General features: G+C 37.6%; 1 protein-coding gene across 2 annotated transcripts in view; it reads left to right on the top strand.

The window, feature by feature from the left end:
• The window catches only part of RARB (retinoic acid receptor beta), a 264,320-nt gene that overhangs the window by 210,442 nt on the left and 34,759 nt on the right, over nt 1-19,119 (top strand). For both annotated transcript variants that reach the window (XM_053466648.1, XM_053466649.1), the window contains one exon: nt 3,090-3,238. In XM_053466648.1, the coding sequence (XP_053322623.1) occupies nt 3,090-3,238 (149 nt within the window). The remainder of the gene's footprint in view (nt 1-3,089; nt 3,239-19,119) is intronic.

Here is a 19,119-nt window from a genome sequence, read left to right on the forward strand (position 1 = left end):
ATTCAGTACTCTTGTCACTTGGAGGCTCTTAAGGCTTTCTTTCTTAGTTTTAAATATTCCCCATTTTTCTCCTATTTTTATAATTGCATAATGTTCATTGCATATGTTATGGTAGCTGACGTGTTCTTGTACATCCCTGCAGTTCTGTCCTAGATTTACTGTACACCATGAATCTCAGGAACCTCTAGAAAATAAATGTAAATTGGCCAGCAGTAACATCTCATCTTCTATACAATTAAACTTTCTTTAGGTGTAACATTTTTGTGGTTTGTCCTCAGTTTCAGAAATAGTTACCCCTTAAAACATTCAGAGCTGCAGTTTCAGAATCAACTGTATACTTTTATGTTATGGGCTTTTCAAGAAGGATACTCAGCTAAAAGGATTGTTGTGTATAATCTCCCTGGAACCCCAATATGATCCGTAATATTGTGTCCTCTGGAAAGGTTATTGCAGAAAAACGTAAGACTTTAAGAGCCGGTCTAGGCAGGTGTCAAGACAAATTGTTTTTACAAAGTTTTACAAAGTTTTTAAAACTGAAAATCTAAATTTGACTGAATACAGATGTTTTGAGGATTAGATAAAAATAAAGTCTTGATTTATTAAACTGGAACCTTTGAAAAACGGGCTCCTACACTGTGTTTTGGAAATTAAAGTATTTTGACAAGAGTATGTTATTATTCTGTATATATTTATATAACTTTTGTGTTTTGTTTGTGACAATTAATACGAATGAAATATATCTATTTTTTTGCCTTCTAATGAAAAGCTCAGGGTAGAGCCACACATTTCAATGAATTCATTTATATACAATACGTATAATAAAAATCATTTTGGTAATCTTTTAAAAATTTGATCTTTATGTATTGTTAAACTAATGTTCTATATATTTTTAAGGCCAATAACACATTTAAGGGTCTCCTTACCCCAATATCTGCTTTATTGGATGAGCTAAATTTGATTTTATTTTCTCAACATTTGTTTTCGGGTCCATTTTTATCATATCCTATCAGAACTAGACTAATTCTGGTGTAGCGCTGCTTGATGTCTATGGCCTGTCTCCTGATTGCACCAATAGTAGTACTTTACACCAGTTTTACCTTGATGGATAGAGCCCTAAGTGTTCCAGCTACATCTTTTAGGTCTGTGGGTTGTTTTTTTTTTTACCTCCATTCTGTCTTATGTAGTATTGGTTATTTGATTTAACAATCCAACATTGTGATCCAACTCTGCATTGTGATAACCTGCATTCAATTAATCTTTTTAACCCTTTCATGTATGGTAGACATATGGGATATGCATTTCATTGGTTTGTAAGCAGCTTCTTATTTGAAACAGTTAATAAAAACAAGCTGGGTAAAATAAAGTATATAACACAAGTAATCCGATTAAGATGGTGAAGTTAGGGGCGGAGAGAAGCTTCAAGCCCCTCCAACTTAGACTAATAGCATTTTTATTTGTGTTTGCATTATTTTCAGTTAATGTGACATCAAAATTAGGTTGGGGCCTCTGAAAACTTTCTCTATGTATTGAAACAGTAATTGGGTTAAAGAATGACAATCACCATTTTTCTTTTTTTTTGTCCAAATAATATGTTTTATATACTAAAAAAAACCTTTATCAAACCTTAAGGAGAATGAAAGTAATTGTGTGTGGAAATAAGGCATAAATTAGACAGCATTCTTCTATCTTATTCAGTACAATACACCTTTGCGTTTAGTTTTTATTCCCCCTATATTTCAAGCTACAAAACTATGTAAGTAAGTAGGGCAGTTTGCAGGAGGCATGTGGTTTCAAATCCTTGACTACGCTATATGTTACGAAGGCCCTGCCTCGTTGATCTTCTGCTGCAGAAAGAGCTTGGTTGGCCCTGTGTCATGTGTAGTTAAGTCAGCGAGCTTCCTCGAAAGACTTGTTACACATTGAATTATACATTACAGGGCCAGATCAGAGCTTCTTACTGAAGAAACTTGCCAGCGTTGGTCAGGGAAGTGAGCAAGTTAAAACCACAACTCTTCCGCAAGCTCTCAGGACAGCTCTCCCTTATTGAATAAAACCCAGTGTGTTGGGTTTTTTTTATACGTTAGAAAAAAGGTTTCTAATATTTGTTTGTAGGGCTATATGTTACTGTTATTCCAATCTACCAAAAATACCTAAAACAGATGAGCCGCACAAAAAATGTTTTAAACATTGTATTTATGCTTTGATATAAGGGTCAGTATACATTATGGAAAATTCCATGCATGCCAACATTTTAAATGGCCAGAGAAGGACAGAGAAAGGTGGGGTAAGAGCCGCGGCACTACCAAGATATTTTATGTAACGTGACCTACTGATCATTATTTTTATAACCAAATTCATTTTATCTGCACAATATAACCGGTACACACAATTTCTGCTGTTTAACTATCATTGCATTTTTAGGGCTGTAGAACATTGTGATACAGTCATACCCAACAAACGTTCAAACAAAAGGGGGGCATCAGGAAGGAAAGAGGGGCAGAGATATTTGGGTCCCAAAGGTGGACTTCACCTTAAGTTTTGACACTTTCAAGGTATACATGGATGATGTTGGGACCTACTTTAATGGTGTTTACAGCTAATAACATGATATCTTAGCTGATCTCAGGATTTGCTTAATTATTTCTTCCTTTATTTTACTATTTTGTTAAGTTAGTAACCCCTTGGTGGCAGCTACATTCTTAGGAATAAAACCTAAATATCTCCAAAAAAAGCTGTAAAGCCAACAGTTTTCCTTTAACCCAGCTTCTCTCATAAAAGACTTCTCTCCTTTGTCATTTATTAAGTAAATTAGCAGATATTGAAATCCCCAAATTGAACAGCCAGTTGGAGAGAAGAGATTTGGTGATTAATATGGGGTGAGTTTAGTGGTAGGCCACGTACCATAACAAGTTCAAAGCCAAGTTAGTGGAACTGAATTATTGAACATTTTCAAGACCTAAAAAAATAACATAATTGTCTGTACCTGCTCTGTTACTTTTCAGATAATTCTACTTTAATACACACTATAGTGAATAAAGTATAACAGAATCGTAACTAAATGAGAGTTTCCCCCTTTTTTTGTTTTGTAGCCATCGAAACACAGAGCACCAGTTCAGAGGAGCTGGTTCCCAGTCCTCCGTCCCCTCCCCCTCCTCCGCGTGTTTACAAGCCCTGTTTTGTGTGTCAGGACAAGTCATCTGGATATCACTATGGAGTCAGTGCATGTGAGGGGTGCAAGGTAAGTCCACCTGTCATATATTGTTGTGTTCTCGCTTTAAACAATGGGTCGGCCTAGAAATCACTGTGATAAAAATATAGAGAACATAGAATTTGATGGCAGATAAGAACCTTTCAGCCCATCTAGTCTGACCTTTTCCTCATGTAAAGACCTCAATTAGCCCTCAGTCTTGTCTTAGAGTCAGAAGAACGCCAATCCCATGCATGTTTAAGCTCCCTCACTGTATCAACCTCTGGCACTTCTGCTCGGAGGCACTTATCTACCACCCTCTGTAAAGTAGAGAAAAGGACCTATGTATGTTAAATAAGTATATGGAATTCACATATTATAAACTAATACTTACTAATGACAATAAATAATACAACTGTTTAAGCATATTCAATTTAAGCTTGTGGGTAAATCTAAATATATGTGCATCTATTCTGTTCGAGACGCATTAGAACTCACAATTTTATTAAGAGTCTCATGGGACTTGAAGTACAACAAACTTCGCAAGTTTAACGTTTGACAACTGTCGCCTAAAGGCCAAGACCCCACAAAGCACTGAGTGACGGTTGCTGTTTATCAGAATTCTTAAAAACAGTCAAAACCTATGACAGGATTACATAAAAAAAAATAATTTTACAGCATATAGGAACCATTTAGCCCATCTAGTCTGCCTATTTCTCCTGATGCAAAGACTCAAACCATAATTGGTCCTTGGTCTCATCTTAGTTTCAAGGTAGGACTATGTCTATCTAATGAATGCTTACATTTCCTTACTGTATTATCCTTTACCAACTTCTGGGAGGCTGATCCACTTATCCACCGCCCTCACGGTAAAATAACACTTCCTTCCATTACACCAAAGCCTCTGCGTCTCCAATCTTAGGACAAGAGGTCCCAATCTAACATTTCATTAGAGATTCTTTAAACCTCGCTCCAGAAGCTCTCTTCATTCTCACCATCGCCATTTTTAAACTAATTGAAAAGAAATGTTAACACACCATTTTACCATGGTCCAGAAATCTCCCCTTATGGAGAAAGGACTTAAAAGAGCAGCTTTCATTAACGTGGCTAGGTCCTTGTAAGGGCTTCACATCCTTTCTTCATGACACTTTGCTTTCTGCATTGAAAGGCCTGCAGGAATGGGACTGAGCGCAGCCTGGTGCCCATCCAGACAAAGGCAGCATTGTGCGGCGTCAAGAGCGACTGGTGCACTTGAAAATGCCGCTGCCTGTTAGGCTCTTGTCTCTTGTTTTAGGCAATGAAAAGGCTGGCATTCCCTTGCTGGCTGCAGTCCGACCTCTCGGAGCAAAGCTGCCTTGTGTAGGGTTCTAGTTCATTAACCAAAAGGCAACAAATCAACCTTTACAAAAAAATAATGATATTATATGTTTATTATTTTAACTTGACCAGAAAATATATTTATCAGAGTTGAATGTACATTGAAATCCACTTTGAATAGCATGATGAGCTTTGTAAAGTCTAAAGTAGGGTATGTCATTAAACAATATTATGGTGCAAAATGGAGTAACCAGCATTTCATTGTTCTCAATAAAGACTATTCTGTTTATCAGAAATTACTCTTTACTAATCAGTATGGACATTCCTTTTAAAAGTTTAAACATTTCAACACATATATGCACATGATATGATAGCACCACTTTGCACCAAAACTGCTCTTTCTACTGACCCATCTGCTGAATGAACTGTACAACAAAACAGAAACATGTGAAAGCACAATTCTCGTAATAAAAATATCTGTTCCTTAACCCAGCGTCATATTGGATAAAGTCTTCCAATGATTTTATGGACACCACTAAAAAGGTGACGTTTTATGAATAGGCTTTGCTTGTTTTTCTAAGAAATAATGTATTTTTCCCCTAGACCTTGTGGATCGATACGGCTTGTTATTACCCCTATAATTGGTAAAGTAAATCATGATGTTCCCCTTGTGAAGTTCACTCTTATAACACTTAAACTGCGTAGTTTCATGGGAAAGCTCTGTATTTAGAAAAATTGTTTTTTTAATTGCAATATATATATATATATCTATATATAGATATATATATATATCAAAATCAACTATGCTATATATATATGTGTGTGTATATATATATATGTATATATATATGTGTGTATACATATGTATATATGTGTATATATATATGATACTATACTCACATTATTATAAACCAGTTAAAATCATTCTCTAGTATAATTCATAAAACTATCTTGCTGTAACTATTATGGATTAAAACTAAAAATGATTTCCTATATTGGACAAAAATTCATCCTAACGTATAGAGTTCTGAGCTCACTCTGCTCTTATGCATATACAGTTTCCGATTTGCTTGTTCCTGTCATGTGACATTGTGACAGCTAACATAGAATACATAGGATAAAGAACAAGGAAAGGGTATGAACTTGTTCACGGTATCAGTGTAGACAAAACATCATAAGGTCCCTTATGAACCAAAAAAGAAGCAAATCAAATGATTTAGGTAACAAGTTTGACAGTTGTATGCTTTCTCAAGTTAATCTAACGGAGATCAAGAAAAAAAAAAAATTCTGAATTGGTATGATTTGGGCCAATATGGTTAAGATAAAGAACAAGGCTAAGATCACAAAGCTACTGGGAGTTACATTCGTTTTGTTGCCATTTTTTTAGTCTTTGCTTTCTTATTCGTTAACATCTGGTGAGAATAGGTGTAAACATAATGGCAGTTTTGACAGCTTTCGGGTTAAAACCATGATTGCCCTCATCAAGGTATGGATTCCGGTTCAAAAGTTCATCGGAGAAGGAGACCGAGTAATAGCAGCGCCACTGAAAATATTTGAGCTTTTAGTTGATTCATTTAATACAAATTTCCCCTGACAGACTTGAAAATGAAACCCACAAATCTCATGTGGTGTTGCCAATTGCAGCCCTGTATCCAACACGCTATTAGTGTAGTTTTTCCTCTGCTTTTAATTTTAGTCGTGTAACTTATTTCCTGTTATGGCGGCTAAACAACAGAACGACTAAAGGTGTTGATTGTTTTCTTCTGTGTTTCCTTAAGATAAGAAAGGGAATATTTAACATTTTTTAACTACTTTGTTATTGGTTGGTTGCGTTTTTCCCAACATTATTATTGCATTTTGCTGTGCTTATATACATATATATATATGTATGTATGTATGTATATATATATATACATATATATATCAGTACACACCTATTACATATTATTTAAAAGCACCTATCTGGGACAAAAATATTGGGGATTCTGTCACACTATATGGCTATGTATTGCATACTGTGTTAAAGTATCCCAATTTTAGTGTTTTTTTTTTAAATTTTATATGGTTATATTGCTTACCAAGGAGCTGAATCGGTGGGACGGCACTGCATTTTAACCCGCTGAGACTCATGTCATTTAAAGCCTTCTCTGGATACCATTATGGAGGCACCTATGTGGTAGTTGGGGTGCTTAACCCTATGGTCTGGTAAGGACCTGCAAATATGAACAAAAAATACTGGGGTGCCGCTAAAATGACCCATATGAACACACAACAAATCAATGAATCAGCCGGCATCCAGCACATTTTATTTAAAAGCACCTATATGATCATATATTTGTCGGCAGGTGTGAACAAGTGAGAATGCTTTCAACAATATATTAATAGTTTGTTTTTCTCATTTAACAAAATGCAAAGTTAGTGAACAGAAGTAAAATCAATATCAATATCTGCCTTCTAAACAGCATTAATCCTTCTATGTATACTTGCACAAGGTCAAGGGTTTTGCATGCATATAGTTATTTGTATGATTAAACAATTATACTAAAGAGGTGCTAATGATCATCAATTCAGTATGTAGGTTGAAACACAATTATTAACTGAAACAGTAACAGTTGTGTAGGAGAAAGAAAACTGGATGAGGATCAGCCAAACTCGGTAACAAGGTGAGGTTGCTAAAGACAGTTTAATGCTAAAAGTCATAAAGCATGGCAAGACTGGGCACAGCAACAAAACACAAGGTAGTTATACTGCATCAGCAAGGTCTCTCCCAGGCAGAAATGTCAAGATAGGCAGGGATTTCTAGATGTTCTGTCCATGCTCTTTTGAAGAAGCACATAGAAATGGGCTATATTGCTCTGGACTGATGCGTCGAAAGTTGAAATATTTGGCTCTAAAAGAAGGCAGTTTGTTCGCCAAGAGGGCTAGAGAGAGGGGTACAAGAATGAGTGTTTGCAGGCAACAGTAAAGCATGGTGGTGGTTCCTCGCAAGTTTGGGGCTGCATTTCTTCAAAAGGAGTTGGGGTTTTGGTCAGAATTAATGGGTTTTGGTCAGATTTAGTAGTTTCCTTTGGGGTTATTCCTCTATAGTTTTCTGATATTCCCTAGTTGCTGTATGTCATAATCAGCAATTTTGGTAGTTTCTTCAAAACATTAGCTCCAATAGTCAAAACTGAAATCCCTGCTCAACAGCTGCAGATACAAGAGACGCCAATATATTCGGAACGTCAGATTTCTAGAGTACATTATAGTACATTTAGTACATTTATAACAGGGGCTTACTTTTGTTACACCCCTGCGTCTCTTTGGCTTCAGAATACTATTTCTCATTTATTTATCCTTTCAACCTCTGTCATGATTAGTAAAGCAGTATGAGTTGCTGCGCTGCTAGATATTTTTTTAACCCCTTCAGTCTGGTACATCCTCTAGAAAATATTTATGCCCCGTTCAGACTTCAGGGAACCGCCTCCCACCTGAGGCAGTCCCATGAGAACCAATCAGCAACCAGTGCAGTCATGTGATCAATGTGATGACCAATTACAGCGATTGCATGACTGCTAATACAGATGCTCTGCTCTATCTATAATTGGTGTATAGTAGTTTTGTGGGTGGCAAGAGGGAAGCAGTGTTGGCTAGGGAGGGAGATGAAGCCACTCTGACAGCAGTCTAGATATTGAGCCGGTATCATGTCAGATGACTCTAAGATTCTACCTCCTCAAATGAGGCGTATGGAACCTGTCCCTGACAATTATGGGTACCCCCAAGTATGTTGGAGCCGGGAATCACCCCATTTCTTGTGACTCCTGACATCACATGTGATATTGATGATCAGCAAATTAATCTTTACATTTTTTACCAGTTCTGGCCAGGCCAGATTTCGTAGTTTTGCTATAGTTAGATATAGGGGAAAACGTTATTACCGTATTTGCTCGATTATAAGACAAGGTTTTTTTCAGAGCAAATGCTCTGAAAAATACCCCTCGTCTTATAATCGAGGTCATCTGCTAATCAGACCTCAAAAAGCTGGAAAAAAATGTCCGCTGGGGCCAGGCTGCTTACCCGTGCTTTGATCGCGAGCAGCATCTCTTGTACTAGCAGCAGGAGAACAGGAAGCCAGCAGAGTCGTCACATGACTCTGCCCCCTCCTTCTTCGTGTGGGGGCGGGACAAGAGAAGTTGCAAAGGGAAGCAGCCGGGCCCCTGCAGAAGTCTGCGAGTGAGAGATCTGCAGTTCAGGTAAGGGATGGGGGAGGGTTTATGAGCAAGTATGTGTGATTAATGGAATGAATGAGTATTGAAATGTTTGTGAATGAGTGTGTGTGATAACATGTATGTGTAAGGGGGGTGGTAGCATGCCATAGGGAGGCTGTAATCACACTCCTATCATCATCCCCAGGTTCCAGCATGTACTGGCTGCCTGGGCTTGATAGGAGTGTGATTGCTGTTAGCAGTATATATGTTAGAGTGGCATATAGGGGTATAAGGCATATCATGGGACAAAGGGGCATATAGGGGGTTAAAAGGCATATCATGGGGCACAGTGGCAAATAGGGGGGTATAAGGCTTTTCTGGGGCAGATGTGCATAACTGGGGGGGCAGGTTGGCAAATAAAAGGAAATAAAAACAAAAAATATCTTTCTCAATCATAGCTTTTATTAAATATGAAAAAATAGTTTACATGAATTCATATTTACTAGTAAAACTTTTTTTCCTATAGGGTAGTCTTATATTCAGCCTTTTTCTTTTTTTCCTAAATTAATATTTAGATTTTGGGGGGTCGTCTTATAATCAGGGTCGTCTAATAATCGAGCAAATACGGTATAAACCGGTAACACTTTCTCTAGGGTAAATTTTCCTGCATTTTAAGTGACAAACAAAATATTGAATTTAAGAGGATTTTCTTAAAAGTTTCCATACAACTTACTAAATGTATCTAATGATGTTGTTGTCAGCAACAGGTAAGAGTCATATCCCCTTGATGTCAGCCCTGGATCTTAACATTTAATACTTGGAGAATGATGCATATGCAGCCCCAACATAATGCAGGGTAGACAGGGATTACTTTTCATAGTTGTGCTAAAGAAATTAAATATAGGTAGAAAATACACGTTTCATATATTGATGTGTGTATGTGTTTATATATATATATATATATATATATATATATATATATATATATATATATATATATATATATATATATATATATAACAGGTGACCCTACAGTCTCACCACATATGAGACATGCGGTGTACATTGTGGATCCTGGAAGGGTTAAAGGGGCTACCCCTCTTGGACAAAATATTAATTGTACTTTCTAGTATGCTTAGTAAATAAGCCTTAGCAGATCTGTCACTTTCTTATGTCCTGATAGCTTAATCATATAAAAGAACACAAACTTTAAAGAAACTTTTTCAGCTTCTACAGCAGCTTCCTATCAGTGCCTGCTTTTGTGTCATTTCCCAATGGGTGTAAAGTTTACTCCCTAGCATGGCCAAGTTACTATTTATTTGCAAATGAAGGAATTATTTGCTCAACTCACCGTGCTCCGACTGTGTACCTTGAATAGGTCAGGTAAATATTTTCTTAACTACCTATAAACAAGAAGAACAACAGAAAAAAAAGCCTTGAACACATCACGCCGTGTGTGCTTAGCTGTCAGGCTCAGCGGGAAATACGACACATTATGTTGACTCATTAAACATGTTATCTCGCTGGTGTTAGCACAACCATCACAGGGGATTTTTATGACTTTGTAATACACTGTGGATTGAGCAAAAAAAGCCAGCTGATATGAATTGCACTATACACACAATGGGCTCCTATTGTGCCCAGATGGAATGCTGCATTCTCCTTGTCAATGGCTTCTTAAGCCACCTGAAGTCTCCTTAAAGCCACCCAATGCCTATATTAACTTCTCTCTCGTTTAACATAGAAATGGACAAATTCTATTAAAGTAAATAATAAACAGAGTTTTTTTCTTTTTCTTTTGACATTCTTGCATCGGTGTTACATTATTTAACTATATTACGTTGGCTTTGAATAAAAGCCAGAAGGACTTGGATTTATTCATCTCCTAGCAAGTATGGTTTCATATATCGCTCTTTATTTTCCTCAAAGTGGATAAGATATCCACACAATTAAAAGTGAAAGCTAATCTGGCCTCTCCTGCCAGTGGCGAATGTTCACAGGACACACACTGATACAATAGATTTTAAATAATTCATCCACAGTTTAATTTTTATTTTTTTCCAATCTGTAAATGAGGACATTTAATGCACCCAAGGACAAGAATAGCACTCGATCCTTTACCCATTAAGATAACACGATGAGGGGCAATGAGTTTGGATGATATAATGATCAAAGCCTAAAGTAACAGCCCGGATTTCATTTCTTACAGCACTGAGTACTGGATTTCTCATTAGGGAAAATAGAAGCGTGCCAAGGGGCCTCATGATATTAAGTGACCATGTCTGATAGCTAAGATTGAAAGGGTAAGTCAAGAGCTCTCATAATGTGTCTCTGAAGTACACAATAATACAAATTTATCAAAAGAATAGGAAATAGAATTTTTAAAAAAAGGTAAAAATTGGTCTATGCCTTCATAGGACTCACATTTACTGACATATAATGAATTCCCCTCAGGTTGGCAGAAGCTATTGTAACCTACTGTGTACTGACAAAGGGCATCTTATTAAGAAGCTGATGTAATAGACAGATTAACCCAAAGGTATATTTCAACTATATGATAAATATTTTACAAGTGTCATTATTATTATTATTCTCTGGTCGTGGGAGCTGCCCATGACGTCCTACTACCCGCTTAAGCCTGTGATGCCATCGTGCCCTTATGCACAGCTAGGCCTGCTCCAAACAGGGAGCCCTGCTCCTTCACTAGAAGATGGAGAGCTCCAGGAAGCCTATCCCAGTTATTATTATTATTATTAATTAGAGCAACCAGAAGTTACTGTGGTGTAAAGGCACCAATTAACCAGTAATTTAATCCTGGCTGTAAAAGAAGCCAATCGGTAGAGTTATTTATGATGACTTTATCTATGTGTCTACAGATGTAGATTGAATGGAATTCAAGGTCATAACCATTGTCTCTGGCAAAAGCACAATGGGTGACAGGGACATAAACGTCGCCCACGCCTCCAAATATTTTCATATTGGAAATTTTTACCATTTCTGTTAATATATTATTATTTATTTGTATTAGTTTTGTAAAGAAGATATATGTAGTCACTTTTTATGAATGGAAATAGCCTACTTGAACTGGATGTAATGGTATGTATATATATGGGATATAGGGGGGATGTTCATACGAGTTGCACAAGCTGTATGCACAATTAACTGGATGCTAAGCTGGATGGCTGCACATGTTCTGATTCAGATTGTTGGGATATGAATCCAGGCAATATATATATTGATATATATAGTGTGACAGTGTAAACCCCAGGGAGATGCTTAGTGTGTCATTTGGGTACAGGTGCTATCCAGATCGTAAATAGGGGTCCCTGGGGTGGAGCAATTGGAGAGCAGGGTGCGCCAATGCTCCGTTTCCCCATTTTGTGGAAATTCCGTGCCGGGTTTTCCAGGAGGCAAGAAGTCCGCAGGATCCGGTCCGGGATTCCTATGGGGCCAGCGTCAGACACAGGTGCTGGGCATTAAAAACTCCTAGAGACTGATTCTCAGAGAGACTGTTGGGGAAGAGGAAGTTTCCCTGCGCTCCCAGGGCAAGGCGAGGCCCTGAAGAAGACCATCCCTGAGCCAAGTGAGGCAATACCTGCCTGGACATTTTGTGTGTTGTCTGGGGGAGGTTTCCCAGAGCCTGGCGTAGCTGGGTCTGGCTGGGAGGTTGAGTTAGTGCGTGATTAGGCTGGTCAGTCTGGGCCAGCATAGTTCAGTTAGAGAGGGCTCCAATTGGGAGCTAGGTTTTCTTTTTATGATTTGGTTTTGGGGTTTGAGCGATCAAAAATAAAGCACTGTTTTGCTACAAACTGGTGTTCCTGACCCTGATTGCCCTAGAGGACTGTCCTTAAGACCCCTAACTGTGACGTTTATGGCCCTCGTGCTACAGGGGTTGTCACAATAGATATATATTTATATTTATATAGAGTATAATTTCTTGTATTGTTACTAGGACTAAGATAAGAGATACAAAAAAAAACCCTGATAAAATCGGTAATTTTTCTCAGCACACTTTTAACTAAACCGAGCGTTGAAAACAAATAATAATTCCCCCACACATCCCTTATAATAATAGTCAGGCAAAGTGGCTCATGCATCCGAATGTTATTCTTCCATGGCTTCGTTTATAAACCTGTAGATAAGTGATGCCTATGAAACAAAATCGTCCATGGCAGCCAGCCTAGTACATGTCATGTTGGTGCAACAAAAGAATATAATACCAGTTAAGTTTTTATTATCGTTGGCACAAAAGTGTTGTTCTTATAGACTTGAGACAAAAAAACTTTATCGGCAACCATGTGGGAGATTGGTTGTAAAATGCTCTCGGGTCACATGACTCTCCTTGTTTAAAATGCAGAGAGAACAAGGTGCGCAGACGGCGTACGCTCATTTGCATTTTATTACAAAGGCCCTATCCACGGTCTAATAGTAGTATGATATATCACAAGGAGCGCAATAAAACAGGGATATAAAAATATCCTCTTATGTTCCTCGTCTCGTACAGATGAGTCTTCCCCTTCCCCAATTTTTCTTAAATTTCATTTTTCTATGCCTCATTTGGGATGACTACCATGTACCTAGTTTATAATCCCTACCAGCTGCTCAATGTATAATTAATAACAAAATTAAAAAAAGATGCATCCAATGCATTAGATCATGATTTTTGCCTGGTTCTTATTGTGCGGCCAAGATTTATTGAATTCCACAAGAAATGGAAGATGGAGAGTACTAAATGTCGTCGTAAATCTCGAGGTTACACAAAAGCTTGGTGTTGGCCAAATGTTTATGCAAATCCTTGGTTGAGTATAGGTCTTGCATTCATTCTGGCAGTCGTTTTGATCGTGCCAACTGTAAAAAGAGCGATATCTGTAATGATTCTTTCAGTACACAGCCTGACCCCATTTATCTAGGACAGTAAAACTGCACCCCGAAGGGAATATCGCTTTCATAATCATCACCATTAAATAAGACGGTGACCTTAAAATATATTGTATTGTTTATAATATGATAGAGGGGGATACATACGTGACGTGACACAGAGAGGTCATGCTCTGGATGCGTATTTATATAGCTCCCCATTCCGAACTATTGTCCATAATTCAATCTATGTGTTATGCGGGATGCAGGAAGATGTAGCGGGATTCAGGAATTAGCAGCGACTATTACCCTGGGCTTGTTTGATAGGTCAGTTTTTCATGCACGCATTAGGAGCTGTTTTTTTTTTTTATTTTTTGTAATAATCCTAACATTTTTTGGTCTTTGCAATTTAGTTTTTTCCTTAGGGCTATTTACAAAACACCTGTAAGCATCTACTCCAATTGCTGTCCTCATTGGTATTGCTATCTTGTTTAATTGCTATAGTTTTAATGGCTGGATAAGTCTGTCACGTTTGTATAGACCACCTCCATTTACTATGTTAACAGCTGCTAACATTCTTATATGCGAGTGCCAAACAATGGTGATACTGTGTGGTTTCCTCAGCGTTGTGGTCCTTCATCGATCTTAAGGAGAAGGTATCTGAATCAAAGAGCAGAATCAACCTACCTGTGTGGTAGAACAAGCTAACAACTGACCTCTCAGCCAAACGTTGGCAGTTATTCAGTTATCCAAATCTTATGGACTTTCCATGATAAGTGAGTTATAAGTTATCGCAGCGCCACACTTTAATTTAACCTATACATGGGTGAGCAGGGGTTGGCTTGAGCCCAGCACTTGACCTGTTTTTGTCCTGGCTCGTTATGAGTTCACTTCAAGTGAGTCCAGCTTTACTTATGCTAGGCTTAAAGACATGAGCCCAGGCCCGGAACTTGATCCACACCACCCTCCACCTCAGCCATTTCTAATGTAACCATATAACTTTTAAAATTGATCACGTTTGGCACATTTATTGCAAGCCTCATTGTAATTTTAGAAGCTGCATAAAAAGCGAGCTAATTATTATTAACTAATTAAGATTGCTTTATGTAAAACTGGAGCTGGTAATGTTAAGCTCCTACCCAAACTCCCACAGTTTGATAACAAATACAAATCGGTCCTTCTAGTTCATCATTTTCTCTCTGATGCCATTAACTTTAAGGAGAGGCATCGTAGCTGTCACTTATCGTATCTATCACTTATATTATTATAATTTTTGTTAATGTTCACTATCTTTTGACCTGTGATCATGTATTTAGTTGGCACCAACAATTAACGAGCATCTAAAGATACTGCAAAGTCAACAATATGAGTCCTTCTCAAACCATCACCTGGTCACATAGTCTGTTCTACTCATGCCATTCTTCTTTCATGGAAAAATATCTCCCTTGTGAAATGTATTAAATCTGTTAAAATATGTGATAATACTTTTCTTTAAACTTTGCCTATATGTGGGCATGCTGTCTTAACAAGTTGCGATAAACCTTTTTTATTGTCGGCACAAGAAGCGACCTCTGTCTGAAGACAATGCCACCATTGTTCCATCATTAGCACGCCTGCAGGTGGCTGGTGGAGTCTTACTGCGAGTGTAACTTTATCTCTTTCACTACTTAGTAACATAATTCTCATTACAATGTCAGCGTTTACATTTACCAGGCCGGCTTTTTTGGGGGATTAAATGTTGCTTTCCTCAAACATCTGCTGTTAGGTTTCATATTATATTGATGCCATAAAAATCTTGCATTGTACCTTCTCTGATCTTCCTATATGAAGTGGCATATGCTTTCTATGACGCAAGGTTCAATGCTTAGAGAGAATACCTAAACGAGTACATACAAATGACAAGGCATCTGTTTATCCAGTGAGAAATAAAGCAATGCGTATCTGTATTTCTGTGATGTGACTGTTTAGTACATAATGGACAGATCTGTCCTTCAGACCCATTTGGTCGGTATGATTAACCTTTTGGTTTGCCATACTTCGAGTCTTTCGTCCAAGTTGATATCTCTTTTTTTTTGGGCCATCATAGAAAAAATAAGCTTTGGGGACATCAAAGGTCTCTTCATCATATACATGTAGAGCTGTCTACAGGAAGACTGGGGGTGATTTGAGGTATCTGCATAGTGACAACCCTGTAAAATTATTCTTGACCCATATAACAATATATATAATATATCAGGAAGTATGTAATGAGTGTAATATGTATATTTCTTAGAAAGGGAATATCTAATGACGCTTTCAGCCATAAGGTAGTTTAATAAAGGCCAAGAGTGTGATTTGCTACTGCTCAGAGAGGTAAGATCCTTTTAATTTTTTTAATTAAGTTTAAAGGAAGTGGTAAGGGTAAAGTACTTTATAATTAAGGTAATAACACACTCGACAGACATGCGCAGGCGTACTGGTGTCCTGTGCAAAATGTAAAGTCTACTGTCATTTGAAAAGTTCCCTGTTCTTCTCAAACCACAAAAGCCACATTCTGACCACAAGCACCCGTATTAATCTCTAAGCCAGTTGCTACTGTTTTGAATTGTTTTGTTTACTTCTATTATATCAAAGTGTTTTCCCTCTTCAAAAGCTTGATGAACTTCACCAATTTTTGATTCTAGAAAGTGATTAAAACACAGCTCGGTGTTGGTGGGTCATGGGCAGAGTCAGGACCTCCTGGTAGGTGTCCCGGCTTATAGTTAACTAACAGCTTAGCTACCACCTGCAGATGTCAATCAACTATATACTTTTGTAAATATAGATGTAGAGGCATTCACATGGTGTCTGGGGATGAAAGGAGCTGAAAAGGAGCAAACAGAAATTAATAAGGTCACAGACTCCCAAAGCTAACATGTGCCGCATCATTTACACATAGATGTATATTTGTATGCGTGTATATTTGTGTGTGTGTGTATATATATCTATGTGTGTACATACAGTATACACATTATAAATTGTGTCCAGGGCAGATGTTTTTTCCTTTTGCTGTGTTAAGCACCCTAGACTTGTACTTATTTAGTTTATTTTTTTTGCCAGTAAAGCTTATTAATACTTGTATTATTATATTTGGCAGCTTTATTTATTTATTACAGTTTTTCTACTAATGTGTGCTTTAAATGATACCCTCCCTTACAACTTATCAAAGACTCCTCGTGCAAAAAAAAAGTCATCCAAAAACACATTTTGGTGGTTGTTAGTCATAGTATTTCCAGCAGAATAAAGTATTGCTGGTAGTTTCCATTTACTAATAGCTTATTCATATTTATTATCTGTGCATGAGAATGACTGAAAGTGGCGTGCCTGTATTTGACATCCGTCTTTAGCTTGGTAAGTGTGATAGCAGTTATTATGCCTAATAATAATGAATAATGCAGTTAAAAATCACCCTCGTTTCTTAGTAACGGCGTATGTGTTTATCACTAGAATATTAAACAACACCAAGAAAATGATACGAAAAAATGTCTATTTAACTTGACATGGTTACTGACGTGGCTTCCCAATGAGATCTGTCTAAAACTGCACTTTTTTGATGAAGTAAGTCATTGATAGAGCGACATGCTCCTCACCAGCAGAATTCTGATGCACAAATATAACCGACCTGTGCATGTTTTTCTGAATAATTATTTTTGCAACATGGTGTTGGAGATGTGGCCAACATTCCTCCCTGATTTGAAAGTTGTACCCTAGCTCCCTCTCCTCTCACTCATTGACAGTTTTTAGTGTGCGGCGATACAATGATATTTCATCGCCGGAGATAGAGTGTGAGGGCTGAGCTGATCTGTTTAAGGTTCTTAAGAACATAAGAAGATAAGGCGGCCAGTGCTCTACCTGGTTTTTAGAGCAATGTCCTCACTGATCCGATACACAGGATAAAATGTAAATGGCACAGGGATTGCAGACTTAGCCCTTGTGTAAATTACCCAAAATGCACCGGTAACCTCTAGAGGACACTGGTCATTACCTGAACTCAAGTAATCCAGTCTCCTAACCCTTATTAAATCAAACCATTAATATTTATCAGTTACAGAGTGTAGGAATAAAACATGCAAGTAGTTCATGAAATAACTCTATATTACATCATACTATGATCTCACTGGTATCTTAATTTAGAAAGGTTGCTCTTTATTAAGAGAGGGACAGAAATTCCTGTCTGGGTCAGATCATTTTTAACATTTTATGAAAATTGTGTTGATTTGCCATTGATTACCAAGGGAACCAGTTTATATTCTCAGTCCCTTTTAATAAATGTCTATTTAGCCCAAATAAAATATAACATTTGAAATCATCTGAAATTAAAATAAAACAAATGTTCAATAAATCTAAAGTGAAATTAAAGGAGCAGCCTTTGTTTATTATTTGTTTTAAAACCATCAGGAGATTTTATGAAAAAGAATCAGGAAACAATGGTAAGCGTTCTGTAACTAAAGCTGAATGCATATTGGGTAACAACATAATGAAACCTTAATGCCTACAGACAGGGCACATATACCCTGCACACATACTCGCTGATTATTACAATATTATCTTTCTATGAGCTTCGCTAGTTGTTCCAAGGGACCTATTTTATGCCAGCCACACACTTTAGGAGCCTGTCAATGGTGCCCAGGCCAGCGATCCAACTGATCACTATGTGCAGCTTGAATGAGCATTTGTCATCTTAGGGCCACCGTACTATGGGTGATCACAATAACCAGTAACTGCTGCAGTTACACTTCTCATGGCCGCACACCTATAATTCATATCAACTGTAAAAAAGTTGCATGCATCTTAATACCACGCTAACATCCAAATAGAAGCCAGCATACTATCATGTCACCCATTCAGTGCCAGTGAACCTGACATAATGCGCATGTGGTGACATGTGTAACCCACATGCTACTCATCTATCACATACCACACATAGCAAGAACCCTGGGAGGCATTCTGATGATTGCATGTGCTTTCCGCCAGGCTGCGTTCTGCATGCTGCAGCGGTGGCTCATGGGAAGGGAGCAGCAGAGTAATAGTATATGAAGTAGCAGCTAATGCATAAGTATAAGGAAGGTGAGAGTTTACAACTGGGCTCAGCATTGGCTTGTTTATAACCCAGTATTCATCTGGTTGGAGAGAAGAGGGAATAGTACAGGAGTAAGCCCATAGGTTTTGCAGGCACCATGCTGCTTCTTTGTTGGATAATCCATCACTATGTAGCAGTGCTTGTTTCTGCATCTTAATCTTTTCTCCAATTGTTTTGACTTTATTAAAATTCAACAGCCTGGGTTTATAAATCTGCATTTTCCACCCGCCACAAAGAGCCGTGTTCTTCCATGCAGTCTTATCACAAAGCCAAAAGTCTATCAGCGTAATTAGAGCATGTCTCCTTTGACTTAAAAGTCAGAAATACAATGTTTCTAGATGCCAGAGTGTACTGCCTGTGCTCTAAAGACTGTTTACTTGTTACCCAAGTGCAGACTTAGACTTACTAATAGATATTATATTATATTATATGAATTTCCAATATAGAATATAGTGAATACCATTCCAAAAACA

This window comes from Spea bombifrons, chromosome 5, assembly GCF_027358695.1.
Source record: "Spea bombifrons isolate aSpeBom1 chromosome 5, aSpeBom1.2.pri, whole genome shotgun sequence".
Taxonomy (NCBI): domain Eukaryota; kingdom Metazoa; phylum Chordata; class Amphibia; order Anura; family Pelobatidae; genus Spea; species Spea bombifrons.